Source organism: Zingiber officinale, chromosome 6A, assembly GCF_018446385.1.
Source record: "Zingiber officinale cultivar Zhangliang chromosome 6A, Zo_v1.1, whole genome shotgun sequence".
NCBI lineage: Eukaryota > Viridiplantae > Streptophyta > Magnoliopsida > Zingiberales > Zingiberaceae > Zingiber > Zingiber officinale.
This window is the reverse complement of record NC_055997.1, coordinates 93,027,677-93,044,762: the sequence shown is the minus strand read 5'-3', so window position 1 is coordinate 93,044,762 and position 17,086 is coordinate 93,027,677. Positions and strand designations below refer to the sequence as shown.

Sequence of the window (17,086 nt, the reverse complement as noted above, 5' to 3'; positions counted from 1 at the left end):
GCACTGCACAATCCGTCACGTGGCCAAGAGCAAGCATGGATTTTTCTTGTCGACTTCCCATCGTTCGATGCTAATTAGCATGCGGCCAAAAGAGACGTTGGTCTGTCATCTCTTTTGAAAGCTCCTGGACACCAAACTCTTCGAGTCCGTCATGCACAACGATTAGTCTTCGTTGCCTTGGAAGCTTCGACGCATAGTGCTCGAGACATGATCAATTTCGAGCTCTCTGTCCAGAAGAAGGATGATCATGAGCTGTTTCTGAAAGATTACTATGAAATTTACACACTCCAATCTGGTCACACACTATGAATTTTTCTTACGAAAAGAAATCAATCGGTTCGTGTTTAATCATGCTCTGTTCTTCCATGGCGGCCGTGAGGCAGGTGCTTGAGCGCTTCCAACAGCGTCTCTCTGAGCCGGCCGAGTTGCGGCTTCACGTTCTGGTTCTCTAGGTAGATTCGGCTGATCTCGTTCCACCCTCGCTTGTGCACGGCGTAGGGATCCTTGATCACCGGGTCGTCCGCCGCGTACTGCTGGCTGATCGTGCTCTCCTCCGGTTTGATGTGGTAGTCCAGGTAGTGGAGCCGCATCGCCGGCGCCGGCTCCTTGAAGGTCTCCCTGGCGAGCCAGTCCAGTCCCCCGAAGGGCACCACCTGGATCAGCACCGCGCCGTCGGGGAGGAACACCATGTTGGTGAGCCCGGCGCCGTGGACGCCGATCATCACGTCGGCGGAGTTCACCAGCCGCGCGAACTTGGACAGGTCGGTGCTCATGCCCGGCTCCGCCACGCGCACGTCGAACCCTAGGCTCATCGCCATGTCCGTCATCCCTCGCTCGTTCAGGAAAACCCTAGTTTTCTTCCGCGTGATGATCAGCAGCCGCGGCTTCCTCCGGATATCCCACTGGTCCCCCGTCGGCACCGCTCTCGGCCGCTCGAGGCCGTAAGCCTTCCGAAGCATCGACTTAAATTCGGCCATCGTGTACCCCGTCGGCGTCCTCGCCGGATCCGCGCTGAGCTCCTTGTGGAAGCTTAATCCCACGATTACCCGCGGGAAGCAGTGGATAGTGCCGCGGTCGTCGTTGTCGGCGTCGATGATTTCGTAGTTGGAGAGCTGCTTAAAAATTAGGGCAAACTTGCTCACCCACCACGACTTGTGCTCCGCGATGACGAACTGGACCTCGCCGCGGAATTGGTAGGCGGAGATGAAGAGGGGGACGAGGACGTCGGTGAAGTCGTGGAAGAGGTTTCCGGTGAATCCGGAGATAGAGAAGACTAGCGCCGGAGCAGTGTGGTTGACGCTGCACTGAGGCGGCGGTGCATCGCCGGGGAACGGCTTCAAAGTCCATTCCTTGACGTTCCTCATCGCCGGTGGGTCGTGCTTCCTACAATAAGGCTTCGTCTTCCATTCTCGATCTGTCAGAGAAGGCGGTAGGAAAATGATCTGCGAGCTTCCCTGCAATCTCGCATCGCCTTCTACTTCGCAGACATCAGATCTCTTGCTTGTTTCGGAGCATATTGGCTTGTTCGACATCGAAGCGGCTCTTTCTGCAGCAACTTCTTTAGGTGTTGCACTGATTGGTTCTTCATCCACTGCACAAAACAAGTATGAATTTAGTCCCCTAAATTTAGCTATGAATTCTACTCTCTTCAGGAGAAACAAAAATAAAACACGATCGATATTTTCTTCCAATTCCTTTCAAATTACCAGTTAGAGCAGCTTCCTCACTCTTCTCCATGGCTGCTCCTGAAGCCTCATGAGCTTCTGCTTCAGCTAATCTCTGTGGCTTTGCTGAAAGAGGAAGAACAATAACATTCTCTTTAGAACAAAGAATCAGTAATTGGTTAAAGCTCAAGAAAACATCATCAACATCGAATACAAACCATATGGAGCAGAGCAATAGCGAGACTTGACGAGAGAGAGGATGCAGAGAGAAATAAGCATAGCGGCTATGATGATTGCATTGCCACTTCTCCTTGGTTCATGCCTGGTAGGATTCCTCACAGCCTTCATCCTCGTCCTCCCTTCTTTCCTCCTTGATCCCAGTCACTTTTCTTATACTATAAAGGGCTTAATTTTCTTGGGCATTAGTTTGACTTGTTAAACTCGAAAGCTCGCTATATCCTAGCTAGCAACTCCAATCTTACAAGAAACCTAGCGGAGAAGGGATCTTCCAGTCTCTTCCATTTTTTGCTTCCTTGACCATTATTAGAACTCTCTCTAGTCAAATGCAGCCAAAGTTTCATCTTTAAAATCATTGTGATGTTTCCCTTCACCTTTATCTTCCATGCTTTTGACGAGTGATGTAGCTGATGTAACCATTGTGATCTTTCATCAAAGTATTAATGGCTTTAGAAACACAGTGGTTAATCTGTGTGCCACGTTTACTGCTAGGCAATCAATGTCTACTCTAATGGAGTGCAGAATCTTGTAGATTGTGATTTTTTGTATAATAAGCCAAAAAATCGAGCAGGTGGGCAGATAGAATAGCTGGTGTGTTTAAGTAAACAAACGTTTTATCATTTTTTAGCAGGGAATCCAGTGCCTGCTACTGCGAGTTAAAGGCACATTTTAAGCTAGTGTGAAGTTTTCTTACGGCTTAAATTAGTGTGCACTTAATTCTCATGGTAGGTCACCCACCTCGTTTGAAGAACAAATTCCTACACTGATTTATCAGGATTCTGGAGCCCTGCTCTTTTTGCCTTCATTATTGCAATGGCTGCCGATGGGCATTCTCCGTAGTGTTTCTTTTTCGGGGGATGCTGCTGAAGAACATGCCACAATCATTAACCAGGAGAATTCACTCTTTTCATCAATGCATCAACCGACAGACAAAATAGGATTCCGCCATTACCAAGCGCCAACAGAAAAACGTGGGACACATGCAAGAAAGATGCTACCATCCTGTACAAGAAACCAATAGAAATAATATTGACAATTGAGATGTCACAAGTGATGACTCAATTCCATTCTGATAAAACTCCTCTTGCAATTACTCAATTGAATAAATAAAAAATCAGGTCGAAGTATCAAAAGAAGAGGTACGTACACCCACAAAGAAATCTGCAGCAAGAACAATGAAACATGGTTTTAAAGAAAAAGCTTCTACTTGCCAGACTGGTTTCCAGTCTGAGCAGCAATTGGTTCATTTACAAATGCAAGGTATTTACAGAGGCAAAAGGAAGGTAAAAAATACATGTAAATGATTATCGTCTCTTCTTCGTAACCAATCGATGAATCTGCCAAGTCCAAGCAACTAGACATACCAATAGGGCGATCCCGACAGTTGTCCAGAAAGTTATCAGCCATGGAGGCATTGGGCTGAGGAAGAGACCTGGTTTGGAAGAACACTTTGAGAATGCTTGCATCGAACTTAAAAGAAATGAACTCTATGGGCAGTGTAATGACACAATAAAATATTATGGCACTGACCATGGCCGAATTTGACACAGATTAGAAGCTCCACTATGCATATTGCTAGCGAAAGCCAACAGAATGCTCCAACCTTCTTGATAGGCTTCCTGAAGTCATTGATCATTTAATATTTCTTTTTTACTTCAATCATCGTAATGCAAGTACATTGGAATAATGAAAAACTTTATGGCTAGAATGAAGTGTATGTACCTGTCTTGTAAGTATGTATTGTACTCACGGATAGTTGGAATAGCAATTAGCCACCACAGCACCAATCTGTAAACAATCAAGGGGTTTCTAGGAGGAACCCATAGACAAAACTTGAGGAAAAAGGTGTTGAGCTCCACGGTCATAAAAACAACACACAGGCACAGCACTTGAATGAATCTCAATGGTCCAAGCAAGGGATGCCATTCATCTTTGTCCCATTTTGCAGGTGTAAACTGGCCCAATGTTCGTTTGACCTTCACAAATAAATTATAATTAAATATCACAGTTTAAGGAAAAAAAACAGTAGAAGACGTGCATAAGATACTTATATCTTCTAAAAAGGTACAATGAAAGCCAAACATTCAAGGAGATAACACGAATATGGTTTTGTAATGATTAGAAAAGATTGGTTCTCCGAAAAATGATTAGATAATCATTCAAGCAATTCCTTAAAGAAATTAATCACTTTGGATGAACCAGAGCATTTATGTTTTCTGAGAGAGGTTCAATCACCACCATGAGCATTCGATTCCATCAGGTTCAACTCTTGGGCAAATGTGATGGAGTAAACTCAGACAGAATAAAATTTCAGTGGAAGAAATATCTACAACTCCATTGAATTCTTCAGAGTATATATAACTACAAGCTTCTCAAAATTTGAGATTTGCTTTAAAAATTGCTTAAAATATCAATCACATAGCTGTGAATCATCAGCTTTCTGTTAGAACAGGGTAAAACTGGTATACTAGAAATATTTCCTTGGGATAAAGGAGAATTACAATCACGAGATGTTTGTGTAAAGGATAAATCATGGATGGACCCAAACATCCTTAGAAGAAAACCTAGGGGGTGTTTGGTTGAAGGATTTGGGAATGAGGGAATGGAATGATAGTAAAAGATAGTGTTTGGATTGTGAGTTTGGGAATGATAATTTGGGAATGATTTCTAGATTTATGAGAATCAACCAAACCCAAATAACTAGGTGGGTTTTATTTCCATTCCCATTCCCATTCCACCTTATTATCAAACTCATACCCATAATCATTCCCGTCATTTAACCAAACGTCATCCAAGTGATTTCTTATACAGAAGTTGGGCAAAGTGACAATGTTGTCATGTAAAAACAGTGCTTGTTGTTGACAGTTTGACTCAACCAAAGAAAGAATACAAATCATGCAAATGGATAGACTGGTTGGTAGCATGGCATGATTGGTGTGAGGTGATAGTGACCATTAATCGAAACCAACAATGAGCAACTTGACGTTGCAGGCTTAAGTTATGCTCTTGTCACCCTTACTCTCATCACGAGAATCACATTAAAATCAAACAAGTCTTGGACAGATCCAATGTCGATGAGCCTCATGCTGACCTACAAATAATTAGCTACCCAAGTAACATAACCAGCTCCAAATAAGTCCATGGTAAAACGACCATGACCAGGAGAGCCATGCACATGGAATCCTCAATCGTCAATCATTTTTATTGTTTGAAAATCACAAAAGGGATAGTTTTAATAGCCTGTCAATTTTATGACACTAAATTTAAGTCCCCATATTTGGTTTCTGCATGATACTTGTGGCTCTGTTGCTGATATGAGATATAATGCCAACCACTGGAAGCAATATTTCTCTCAAATTCTGGGTCACATCCTCAAGAACCCAGAAAAAGTTTGAAGCCCCAAAGTTCCACAATTATTGCCAAACTTGAATATAAATAGAAAAATCAAATAAGTACAACATACCATCATACCTTACCAATTATGTTTGGTTGGCGGCTTATGCCTACCCACTGATAGGTTTTTCCATCGAAGTACCTAACACTATGCATTCCTGCCCAAATACCTGTATCATACACAAAAATATGAATCATGATGCAGCTTAAATGGTCTATTCATCTCCTTTTTTTTTTCTTTATTCTTTTTTTCTTTCTTTTTTCTTTTGCTTGATCAAATGCTTATACAGAATAAACAAAGGTTTCAGACCTTGCAAAAGAATCTTATCAGAATAGGTCGCAACCTAGAATTGGGGTGAGTAAATGCTATGGATTTAGACAGACAATCTAAGGCAGTGTTTCTAAAAGTCTTGGATGCCAGTCATGTTAACAACCTTCAAGTACTTAATGAGCATTGGACATTACAAGTACATACTGTCAGACATTCAAGTATGGGACTGGTAGAGCACATTACAGAAATATATGCTTCAACCTACTGAAACCAAGAATCCTCGTTAATTTGGAGCAACCACCAAAGAAACAGAGGTAGGATCATTTTCATTTGAACCATTACCGAACTAATTATTTTAGCATCCATTTGAAGGTAAAACAAGAGAGGTTCTCACCAAACCAGTTGCAGATCAAGATGTCCAAAATAATACTGTCCCACCAGCACTCATTGAAGTTGGGTAACATATGGCGAAAAGTAAACTGCAATGGATGGCTGACGAACGTAAATAATGTTTTATTTTTTTTTTTAAGGAAAAAGTTTCGTAATTTTTGCAAAGAATAAAGGAAAAAAATGAAACGACCTCCATCAATTCAAAGCCAATTGACAACACCCATAGAAGGGGCTGGTTTCGTATCATTATTGCCTTTCCCCACCATCCAAAAATATGAGCAAGAACAAACTCATCAAATAATGTATTCTGCAATAAACTAACATGAATTAGTGTACAAGATATAAAAGGTATAATTTGCTTGAAAAATCCAAGCAATATAAAATGATAGGCGAAAAGGTTGGTGAATGAAGGAATCATACATAAACATTGATAAACCTGTTTTGGGGATTCTCTGGGACAAAAATACGACAGTCTGCTCCATATGATCTTTCAGGTAATTCTGGAAGGAATAGATAAGGATTCCACTAACTTGTTTGTCTTTTAATATGATATTTTTGTGGATTGAACCATAAAGCTCCTAAATTAAGTAATTACCAACTCCAAGAGCAGGATGGAGAAATTTCATAAACTGCCGTGCATCGTCACGATTCTGGGAATGAAGAAAAAAATACCAGAGGAAAATTTGTAAAATTCACAACAGAAATATCAGATGACTATAATATTTGAGGTTTAGATTCTACCCAAATCACAATACTAGTTGATCAAATCAAAACCTCGGTTACAAACAGTTCAAAAAGTAGTCTTCTATATAGGAATTTACAGGAGAAATTAAAGTAGATGCAGTATCAAAGAACTGAATAAAAAATGTTATCCAAAAATAACAAGTGGAAGAAAATAAAATCGAAGCAGATGTGTTTGACAATCATCCTAATTGAAAGATAAAAACACAAACCTGGAAAAGCAAAAATGTTAGGGCCACAAGGTACACAACAGCCATTCCATGAACTAAGCGCCAAATTGCAGGATGAGGCCTTATAAGGACCCTGAGAAACATAGTCATAATTAGCATGGTACCTATCATGGCATGTTAATATGTACATATATTCATCTTCACAAACAGAGTTCACAAACTAGTAACAATGGAAGTGATAGCTTACGTCGAAGGTGCTTGCAACAAGGAATAGGCTAAAAAGACTGCAATCATTGCCCAGACACCTCTGCAAAAGGAAGCAAATTTGAAGGATGTTTAAGTCCATAAGAAAAATACAATCCTGATGTACAATAATCTTGAATACTCACCTCTTTACTGATGTAACGATGTCAGTTGATGCTGTGCTTTCAGGATCTAGTGCTCCACTTGCCCAACTGAAAAAAAATGTTTAGCATATGAAGTGGCCAACAGATGATAAACCCTTCAAGCATTCCACAAAAACATATGTTACAAGATCGTTTGATCTCTTGTTTAGTCCTAGTTGGTACTCTTTAAACAAATCAGACATAATTGCATACCAATTCATAGCACACCAGGCTCTTGGTAAGACTTTACAACTGAGGAATAGGTCCGCAGTTTTTTATTTAAAATAAAAAGATTTTGAGTGACGAGTCATGCAGATTTATTCAATCAAAAGTTTACACAGCCAATCTTCCTAATCTACATCACTCTAATGATCAATTCTGCGGTCCCAAACAACACCAACCAGTTCGCAGAGACCACAAAACCAGAGATAATTAAAATGCAATTCTGCAAACCAAATTAAAATTTATCAAGTAGTAGAGATCTCACTATTGTAACATACTAAACTTCTATACAACACATCATTCTTCAAATTATGGCAAACCATTCTTTTCCTTCCTAATTAGTTCAGCCGATCGTTCATCTCCTCCAATTACAGTGTGGGCTTGAACCATAAGCAAATTGTAGAACTATTCTTGGCTCATTAAATCCATCATGTGTTCTTACCTTATCTACATAGCTCGCATGCAAGAAAATTGTTCACCTAATTACTTGTCAATCAATTACAAATTTAAGTTAGTGCATGGAATCTATCACTTCCCTTAGACTATAAATTTGAAAACACAGAAGAGGGAAGTAAGAAAGTAAGCAACAAATATACATAACATAAATATCTATATAGATAGCCAAAGAAATGAAGAATCAAACAGATTATCTTGTACCAACTGTCAAAATTGTAGGAAGCAGCACTCACACTAATAAACATGTTCCGATGAACAGTAAAGTTATTGTGCGTGGCTTGTAAGCCCAAGCTGTCCATGGATCAAGTTCACCAAAATCACTTTGAAATTTGGCACCATTCTCTTCTCGAATTTTGCAGTCTCTTGGTGTTTTTCCTTGGCCATTGGCCTCCATGATCCCCAAGAAAGCTGCAAAAACAGTAATAACAAATAAAAAATTAGCAAACTTTAGATATCAGAAATAGCATAGAAACACAATTTGCGGAATCATTTCTGGCAGGAAATAAAAAAAGAAAATTTCCAAAACCATGCCAATAATCAATGCTCCGTGGAAGAAAATTGAAATATAAGATACCCAATCATTTGAATAATTGGTGGCACGGCCACAAAATCAAATAGAACTTTCTAACAAATATACCAATGTATGAAGTATCGTCTGAAAACATTAACATGGAGATATACATGCATGATCCGGAAAAGCAACCCTATCCTACAAAAAGAAGATTACCTAAAAGAAAGTTGAAAGGTTTTCATTGATAGAGATTATAAATACCTGGAGCCTAACACAATAGATAACGTTTCCGTTCTAAATTGCAAAGGTCAGATGCATCAGTCAGTGCAGAGCAAAGATAGATTGTTTTAAATCCAACGCCCGTGGTCATTTATTTGACTGATAACTTCAAAAAAAAAAAAACAAACCAGGTACGAATGGTTCGAATAAAGTGAATATTGTCATCAACAATGGAAGAAACCAAAAGAACTCATTGTAGCCACGGAAAGTGATACCGAAAGAGAATACGCTTTTCATACTAAAAAAAGAGCCAACTTTTCCAGATCACAAAGATAAAACCGCCAGAGAAGCGAAGAACCCCCGTGAAAAAGTAGATGAGTTTGGGGGGAAAAAAACGAAAAATATATTCCTCAAACACGAACAATGAAAAGGCAAAGTACCTTGAAACAGAGAATAAAGAAAGGAATAGTCGCACGCAACGGCTCGAAGAGGAATCGTACTGTTCTTCTTTTCCCTCTTTCTTCTTACTCTTCGTTGAAGCAACTCAATTACGCAGGACGATAGCAAAGTTCTCCCCCGATTCAAACGCCCGCATGCGCGCAGGGAGAACTAGAAGACAAACCGGGGAAAGCCGATTCCTTCACCCCCATTCCCTGAGGAATTACCGACGTAGAGTTGCCGACACGCCCGCCTTTCCGCCGTACGATCAGAGTGAGATCCGAGCCGCCAAAATGAGTCCGGATCAAAGGCGCAATCTTTTCGATCTTTCCCTCCTCTTCTCGGGGCGTCGATGGATTTGAGAGAGAGAGACGAAACGAAACAGGGCAGGCGAGAGAACAAGTCTCGCTTATAAAGGTGCAAAGAAGAGAGAGAGAGGGACAGAGTACAGGGACGGTCAAACAAGACTTGAATATAGGAAAGAAGCAAGGCCTGTGTAGTTTAAATAGCCATTCTACTTGGAATATTTACAAAAATGTCATTCATTATTATTATATCCAGAAAAATATTATTCCTTATTTATTTAATAATTTTTAATTATCTAATAAATTTCCACCTGTTAACAGCTACTTTATTGGCCATTTAATGCGTGAGCATTCATTAATATATATATATTTTTAGCGTAGTCGCACATATCCATATTTATAGATGAGTGAGTATGAATTTGAATGTTTATATAAATTTTGGGGCATTTAAACTCATACTCACGTTCATAAATAAAGCTTTGATATTTTGGACGACGTCAGTAAGTTAAAAATGTGGGCACCTCTCACATATGGAGAGATCCGAGACGCCTCTGAATATGAGAAGTGCCCACATGTATCGTCCAAACTAAAAGGTCTACATAAAAATTTTAGCTTGTACCCTCATGGACAACTCATATAGGTTTGAGCATCCGGAAGCCCTCCCTGATATCCCAATTCACTTTATATATCTATATATGAAGCTTTGCTGCTAGTTTAATTAACTGATTTAATCGTAATGAAAGAAGGAGTATTACATGTACAGTGTAGTCAAAAACATGATTGGGAGTGGACCGAGCAGAAGATATTAGAGAAGATATTAGAGAGATGAGACACCAAAAGGCAAACAAGAGAAGGCTGTCCTTTATATCTTTCCACGCTCTCTGACAACAAAAGCAACAGCAACAGTAAGGTTTCCACTGCCATGATATAAGTCCTACTCATGCATGCAGCTCTGTTTGTGTTTTTTCGAAAAAAAAAATTATGCTCTTTTGCAAATCTTTTCTGAAAATGCTGCTCGTACTGTTTCACTTCCATCACAAGCAATCAGTCCATTAAAATCACAACTTTCCTTCCCCAAATGCCCCGACACAGCATGAGAGTGACTGTATTGGCAGGGCTAGTACCCAACGCAGTAGGACAATTCCAGCTTCTTAAGCTCCCGTAATCACAACTATCATTCATTCATTCATTCATTCACACTTACTCTCCCCTTTATTCCTTCTTCACTTAGGCTTCCAAGGAATAAGGCAGTCTCTGTTTTTGGAAGTGCCCTTCTTATTTTAATACTCATTTATAATTCGATGAAGAACTTAGTTAATATTTAAAAGGTTGGCGAGGGCGTTTTGGTCTTTTGAGCAAAGGTATCTGGAACAGTATAAAACATTTCGCGTTTAACGGCGCCAAACTCGGTCGCAGTCGCGTCCCCACAACTCATCGAAAGACGTGCACGCGGAAACGCACAAAAACAGAGAGATCCCCAACTCCTCCACCACCCCATGAAAATGAGGAAATCTTCCTGAGAACTTTAACGTCGATCAGTTTGATTCTTCCCTTTACCTTTTTTTTTCCCCCCCTTTTCCCCATCCAAATTTTACGTTATTATTATTCACTCGATAAATCCTCTCCCATCATGATCAAATTGCACTTTTAATGCGTTTTCCCCCGCGAGCCAACACCGATCATAAAAAAAGCTGGTAAAACTGTAAAAGACGTCAGAGCAAATAAAGGAGGACGACGCGCGCACGTGGTCCTACGTTCACGGTCCACCTCAGCCCAGTTCTTTCTTCCTCTCATAATCTAAAAAAAAATAAAATAAAATAATAGTAGCGTCATGGGCGCCGGGGCCTCGTGGTTCAGTTTGTGTGGCCAATAGATAGACATGCGGAAGAAAAGCACGTATAGATAGGGAGAGATAATAGCTATGCGGAAGAAAGAACGTATGAGGAAACCCTTGTTTCTTTCAACGAAAATGACGCGAGCGAAAGAAGAAATTGATAGACTTCTGTCCAGCTACTGTTTTTGATGTTTTTTCTGCCTGATGGGAGACAAAGATACTGCTTTTATTTAATAAATCTTTATATGTAAATTGATGGAATCTAACCGGTTCCCGAGCTCGCCGTTTTTCCGACTGAATCCATGTTTTTGATTCAACGGATCCATTGGTCTGCAGGATAATGGATGGGGAGAAGACATGAATTGACATTTTCCTAATAGGGCCCACGCAGTCCGTGGGCATTTGGCCTTTCGAAAAAAAGTCTAGTACGAACTCATCAATTTTTCCCCAACTTATATATATATATATATATATATATATATATATATATATATATATATATATATCCACTTACTTTGGGTCAGGAGACGACAAGATGTCCTTGCAAGTGCTGTAATATATGTGCTTGCCAGCCCCGCTTTTGAAGGTCCAGGTCAAGGTCCCACAAGCCGACAACAAGTGACATCTCTTGTATACAATTTGGTAGTACTTGAAGCCTCCGATGTAATGCTACGTCCTCAGGGACCCGACTATGATTCTTCTGGTACAATTATTTCCTCACCCTGGTCTCATCCCTTCTTCATTTTCTTTCGTTTCTCGCTTTATTTTACCATGGACAGATCAACGAAGAACAATGTCGATGATCAGTGTACACGTTTCCTTTTCGTGGCGATGGCAGGAAAGAATGGGGGGCATTGGATCTGTCGTCGGGGCCTTTGACCATTGACTTGGTGCAGGAAAGTAGCATCATTTTGCTGAGTGCTGAAACAGATGTTGATTGTGGTGGTCACTGTAACGAGGTTCGTGGGTGGGGGAAGAAAACTGGGGAGATACTGGTAGATGCGATGGATGAGCATTATTAATAATATCGATGGTCTTGTCATGGATCTGCAGCAGATGATGCAGTGATCTTCAGCGTCAGTAGCTATGTATGTTTAGATGGACGCAAACGCACAAGATAAAGTGCACAGGAACAGAGGCACATGCAGGTTAATTATATACTATATGTAATGTACCAGGCTTTGGTTGTCTGTCAGATTACATTCACGCACTGTTCTTGTAAATGTAATCTTCCTCCTCGAAGGTCGAAGAAGAATCTGTCTTCTAGTGTTCCATTTACCGGTCGCTTCCCCAACTTCAAGCTTCCAATGGGATGTAAAATCAGGCTAGCAGAGATAAAAGATCAAAAGGAAAGCTAGAAAAGGACTGGCGATCGACAAAGCGAACTGGTCCTGGTGAAAGTGTAATGGGAGAATTGTCAGTATTCTAGTACTGATCCAGATTGGCAAAATTTATTATGAAACGAAGAAATCTAAGTTTTCTTGAATAATAATAGCAAGGCACAAATAGGTTGAATTCTAGTACTCTAGTCACTGTTGAAATGAACTGGCACACTCTATCTCGCTGAGGGAATTAACCAGAGGAACAAAGCTGAGGGAAAAGTAAGTTTAAGCATCACCTGTCTGGCTTCCATTTCTCTTCAATGAAATGAACGTCTTATTTTTACAACATGAATCATCATGAAATCTACATAAGGTTTGCCTATCATAGGAAGGCATGTAATAGTTAGACAAACATACATCATGTTTATAAAAAGGATTCATCGAGTAAAAGGAAAAAGGAACATTGTCTCAACTAGCTAGCAAACAAACTTAAATTGGGACCATTGGTGGCCTAACAATCTCAACCTGGTCAGAGTAAACTTTGAAGAGAGAGGCAAAATGCAGCTATGAAATAACAGATCTTTGTGTGAAAAACATTTACAAGTTAATAGCTTTATGAATAATCTGCACATGGCACATAGATACTGAAGGCCCTCCTTATTTATTAATCAATTGTGTTCCAGCTAAGGAAATCACACTTGTTCCAAAACCATATCTTGAGAAAGCAACATATATAATTTGAAATAGGAATATTAAAAGAGGCATAAAATGGAATAAAGGTAGCACCAGCACACCTTTACCGGCCACTTCGACAAGTTCTTTCTATGTAAATGCTCATGCAAAACACCTAGTGTGACACCCTAGTGTATTCATAGGCTAGGCTAATAAATAGGTTCTAAAATATAAATTTAGATGAGTAGGCAATTATTAAGGTAGTAGCATCTAAAATATGACAAGTTGAACCAGAAGAATTTCTAGCTTTTAGATCAATATGTATAAAACAAAGGCTAATCAAATAATTTACTACAAAAGCTCCTTGTTGGATTTGTAGAAAATTCTCAAGTGAGTTCATGGGCTTTCTCGCTTTTCAGTAATTGTGCACGGGAATACGGAAATAGAAGTAAACATAAGTCTTCTAACTATGATAATAAGTTAATAACAAACAAATCTAGTTATATAATTGAACATCATGGGAGATACCTGCGAAGCTAGAGGAGAGTCATCGGGCGCTACCAATAGGGCCAAGTCGTCTAAAGGGCCTGAGAAGGGTAAAAGAGTGAGGGAGGGGTTAAAATGGAAGTCAAGGAGCACTTTAGTGTAGGACCGTTAGATTCGATAGAGGGGGGGGGTGAATATCGATTCGAAAATCTCGAGTTAAAACGCAACGGAAATGTAAGGAAGTAAAGAGATGAACACTGTTGATTTTTACTTCGTTCGGAGCCTGTGACGACTCCTACTCGAAGGCCCGTACTCCTTGAGTACTTTCGTTGGGCAATTCACTAGCAATTCGGATAATTACAATTTACGTACAAATATTGCTAATGAAAGGAAGGAAAACAAAGCTAACCGACAAACAATAAATTAAGAAGGAGAGCCGGAGTGAGTCGTCGGAGCTTTGTGAGCGTCGTTGGAGCGCAGAGCAGAGTGATTGGATTCGAGTTCTCGAAGACGATGTTTTGAAGCTCCCGGGCTTCTTTATATCTTGCCCGGCGCTGGATCCTTCCGGCGCTCGGAATGTGACGTAACACTCCCAACCAACATTCTCCAAGTGTCAACGCTGGGATAAAACTTGCCTCCGGGCGCCGGATCCTCCGGGCGCCCTTTCTCCAGAAAGTCCTTCTCCTGCAAGAAGAGGTTAGTCCGAGGCAAATGTACCCTGCAGCAAAGAATGTCAGCACAGTTTTATCGATAAGCAAAGTATGACTTAGATTCCGTCTTTCCGAGACCGGAATCTAGTCACGATCTCGACTTAGATATCCGAAATGGATCTAAGCCGGATCGACGCCTAATGTCCCCTTCCCGGGAACGCGTCCTCACAATCACTCCTCTCCAGTGACTTACCTCACTTACCTGCCAGACGTCCGGTCAGCCCGTCGACCCATCTGGACTTCTCGCCAAGCGTCCGGTCAGCCCGTCGACCCGCTTGGACTTCTCGCCAGCTATCCGGTCAGCCCGTCGACCTAGCTGGACTTCTCGCCAAGCGTCGCCAGCTATCCGGTCAACCCGTCGACCTAGCTGGACTTTTCCTGCACACTTGATCAAAGTGTTAGACAACAACACAACTAACTTAACCTATTTGTTATTCATCAAAACCTGGGTTAGACCGTTAGTGCTACCCGCACCAACAATCTCCCCCTTTTTGATGGAATGACAACCTGGTTAAGTTAGTGAAAGCATATGTACGAAACAACATGCATTTGTGTGGTTTTAAAGTTAGTTTGTGTTTTCAAATTGGTTTAGCTAACTTAACCACCTAACCCTTCTCCCCCTTTGGCATTCATAAAAAAGTAAGCAGGGGTAAACAAGCATAGTGTAGAGTAATAAAAAGTTTGGTTAAAAAAATTCAAAGATATTGATAAAATTAACAGCAAAAAAATAGTCAAGTTGACTTGGGGGAGTTTAAGCTTTTGAAAATTCGTTTAAAGCATTTAGCTTTTAGCTTTTAGAAAGCTAGTTAAGTTTTGATTTTCAAACACAAGTTTTCAAAAAACCAGAATTCCAAAACTAAGTTTGAAAATTTTATTTTTCAACACTAAGTTTGTAAATGATTTAATTTAAAACTTAAGTTTTGACAGTGATTTAAGTTTCTTTCATAATTTTTAACACTTGAGTTTTTGCAAATCAAATTTCAGTTTGTAAACATTGATTTTGAACTTTACTTTTAGTTTTCAAAGGAGTTTGGTAGAACTAATTTTGATAAAGTAAAAATAATTAAGTCTAATTTTCAAAAATCAAAATTTTAAAGTTCAAAAGTACTATTTTCAAAACCATGGTTTAAAATACTTGAAAAGTTGAGTTTTCAAAGACTAAGTAAAAAGGATAAAAAGTTTGTGATTTAAAACAAAGAATTTTCACAATTTTAAGCAAGTTGATATTGAAAATTGATTTTCAAAAGTAAGGAAAGTGATTTTGAGAAGCTTAGTTTGTAAACTTAAGTTTTGAAAAATCTAATTTTCACAATTTTCAAAACTAAGTTAAATCTAATTTTCAGAATCAATTTTCAATAAAAAAGTAAAACCCAATTCTTAAAAACAACTTAGTTTTATAAGAGTTAGTTTTCAAAAGTAGGTTTAAGAAATTTTTGGGAGAACATTTTTCAAACAAGATTTAAAATATTTTATATAAAGGAAAATTTTTTTAATTAATTCCTCCCCCTGAACCTGACATCACTTTAACCAGCTGTCTAACCAATTAGGTATTAACTAACTATCAGAAGATAGTAGCTTTCACTTGGTTAGTCAGATTAAGTTAATTACAATCAGTCAGTATTTGACTTGACTGATGAACTTTAATCTGATTAATATCTGAATTGTATTTAACGTCCAGACTTATGTTGATGCACTGAAATTAGCATCTTAAGTCCGGACAGTTGGCCTATGCATCTCACCCCTTTCTATGTTTGTCAAACACAAGCAAGGTAACCCTAGGGTGTTGGTGAGATGCTCAAAAACTAGTCCTATGGGTACATGCTTTCTAAGGATGTAAACCTAGTCTAAGGCAAAAAACTGTTTTTGAAAGTCTAAAAATGGAAATTTTGAAAACAAACAAGTTTAACCTATAATTTGATAAAACCATTTTTGAAAGTATTTTGAAATTTCCTAGTCTATTGAGCACATCCCCAATTGTCGTCGTAAGTTGCTAAATTCACTCTCAGGGAGTGGTTTTGTAAAAATGTCAGCTAAATTTGATTTAGACTCAATGTACTTGAGTTCAATATCACCTTTAGTAACATGATCCCTGATGAAGTGATGCCTAACTTCAATATGTTTGGTTCTTGAATGATGTACAGGATTCTTGGTTAAGTTAATCGAACTTATATTATCAATTAATACTTTTACATTTGTGATATTTAAGTTGAAATCTTTTAGAGTATGCATCATCCATAATATTTGTGCAACACACTCGCCTATAGCTATGTATTCTGACTCAGTTGTAGATAGTGCAACACAGTGTTGCTTTCTACTAAACCAGCTGACAAGGGATGGACCAAGTAGTTGGCATCCACCACTTGTGCTTTTGCGGTCTAATTTGCATCCGGCATAATCTGAGTCAGAATATCCTATTAATTCAAGGTGCTTGGTCCTAGGATACCAAATTCCTACATTTGTGGTTCCCTTGAGGTATCTAAAGATTCTTTTGACTTGAGTCAAATGAGATTCTTTAGCACAGGTTTGGTATCGAGCACACATACTAACTGCAAATAAAATGTCAGGTCGGCTTGCAGTTAGGTAAAGTAGACTACCTATTGCGCTCCGATAATGTTTTAAGTCTACTGATTTTCCATTAGGATCATCATCTAGGATTGTG

General features: G+C 39.4%; 2 protein-coding genes across 2 annotated transcripts; both read right to left on the bottom strand.

The window, feature by feature from the left end:
- Positions 1-227: 227 nt before the first annotated feature.
- Positions 228-2,245, bottom strand: LOC121996949 (alpha-1,3-arabinosyltransferase XAT3-like). Its single transcript, XM_042551120.1, has 3 exons — positions 1,883-2,245; positions 1,707-1,790; positions 228-1,591 (listed from the first exon to the last, which is right to left on the bottom strand). The coding sequence occupies exons 1-3, from the start codon at positions 2,010-2,012 to the stop codon at positions 345-347; spliced, it is 1,461 nt and encodes a 486-aa protein (XP_042407054.1). The 5' UTR covers positions 2,013-2,245; the 3' UTR covers positions 228-344.
- Positions 2,246-3,070: 825 nt separating this feature from the next.
- Positions 3,071-9,534, bottom strand: LOC121996948 (CDP-diacylglycerol--serine O-phosphatidyltransferase 1-like). Its single transcript, XM_042551119.1, has 13 exons — positions 9,101-9,534; positions 8,164-8,338; positions 7,256-7,321; positions 7,114-7,173; positions 6,909-6,999; positions 6,551-6,605; positions 6,376-6,455; positions 6,146-6,262; positions 5,960-6,044; positions 5,373-5,464; positions 3,624-3,877; positions 3,432-3,520; positions 3,071-3,333 (listed from the first exon to the last, which is right to left on the bottom strand). Exons 2-13 carry the CDS (start codon positions 8,322-8,324, stop codon positions 3,206-3,208), a joined length of 1,278 nt encoding a protein of 425 aa, XP_042407053.1. The 5' UTR covers positions 8,325-8,338; positions 9,101-9,534; the 3' UTR covers positions 3,071-3,205.
- Between the last annotated feature and the right edge of the window lie 7,552 nt (positions 9,535-17,086).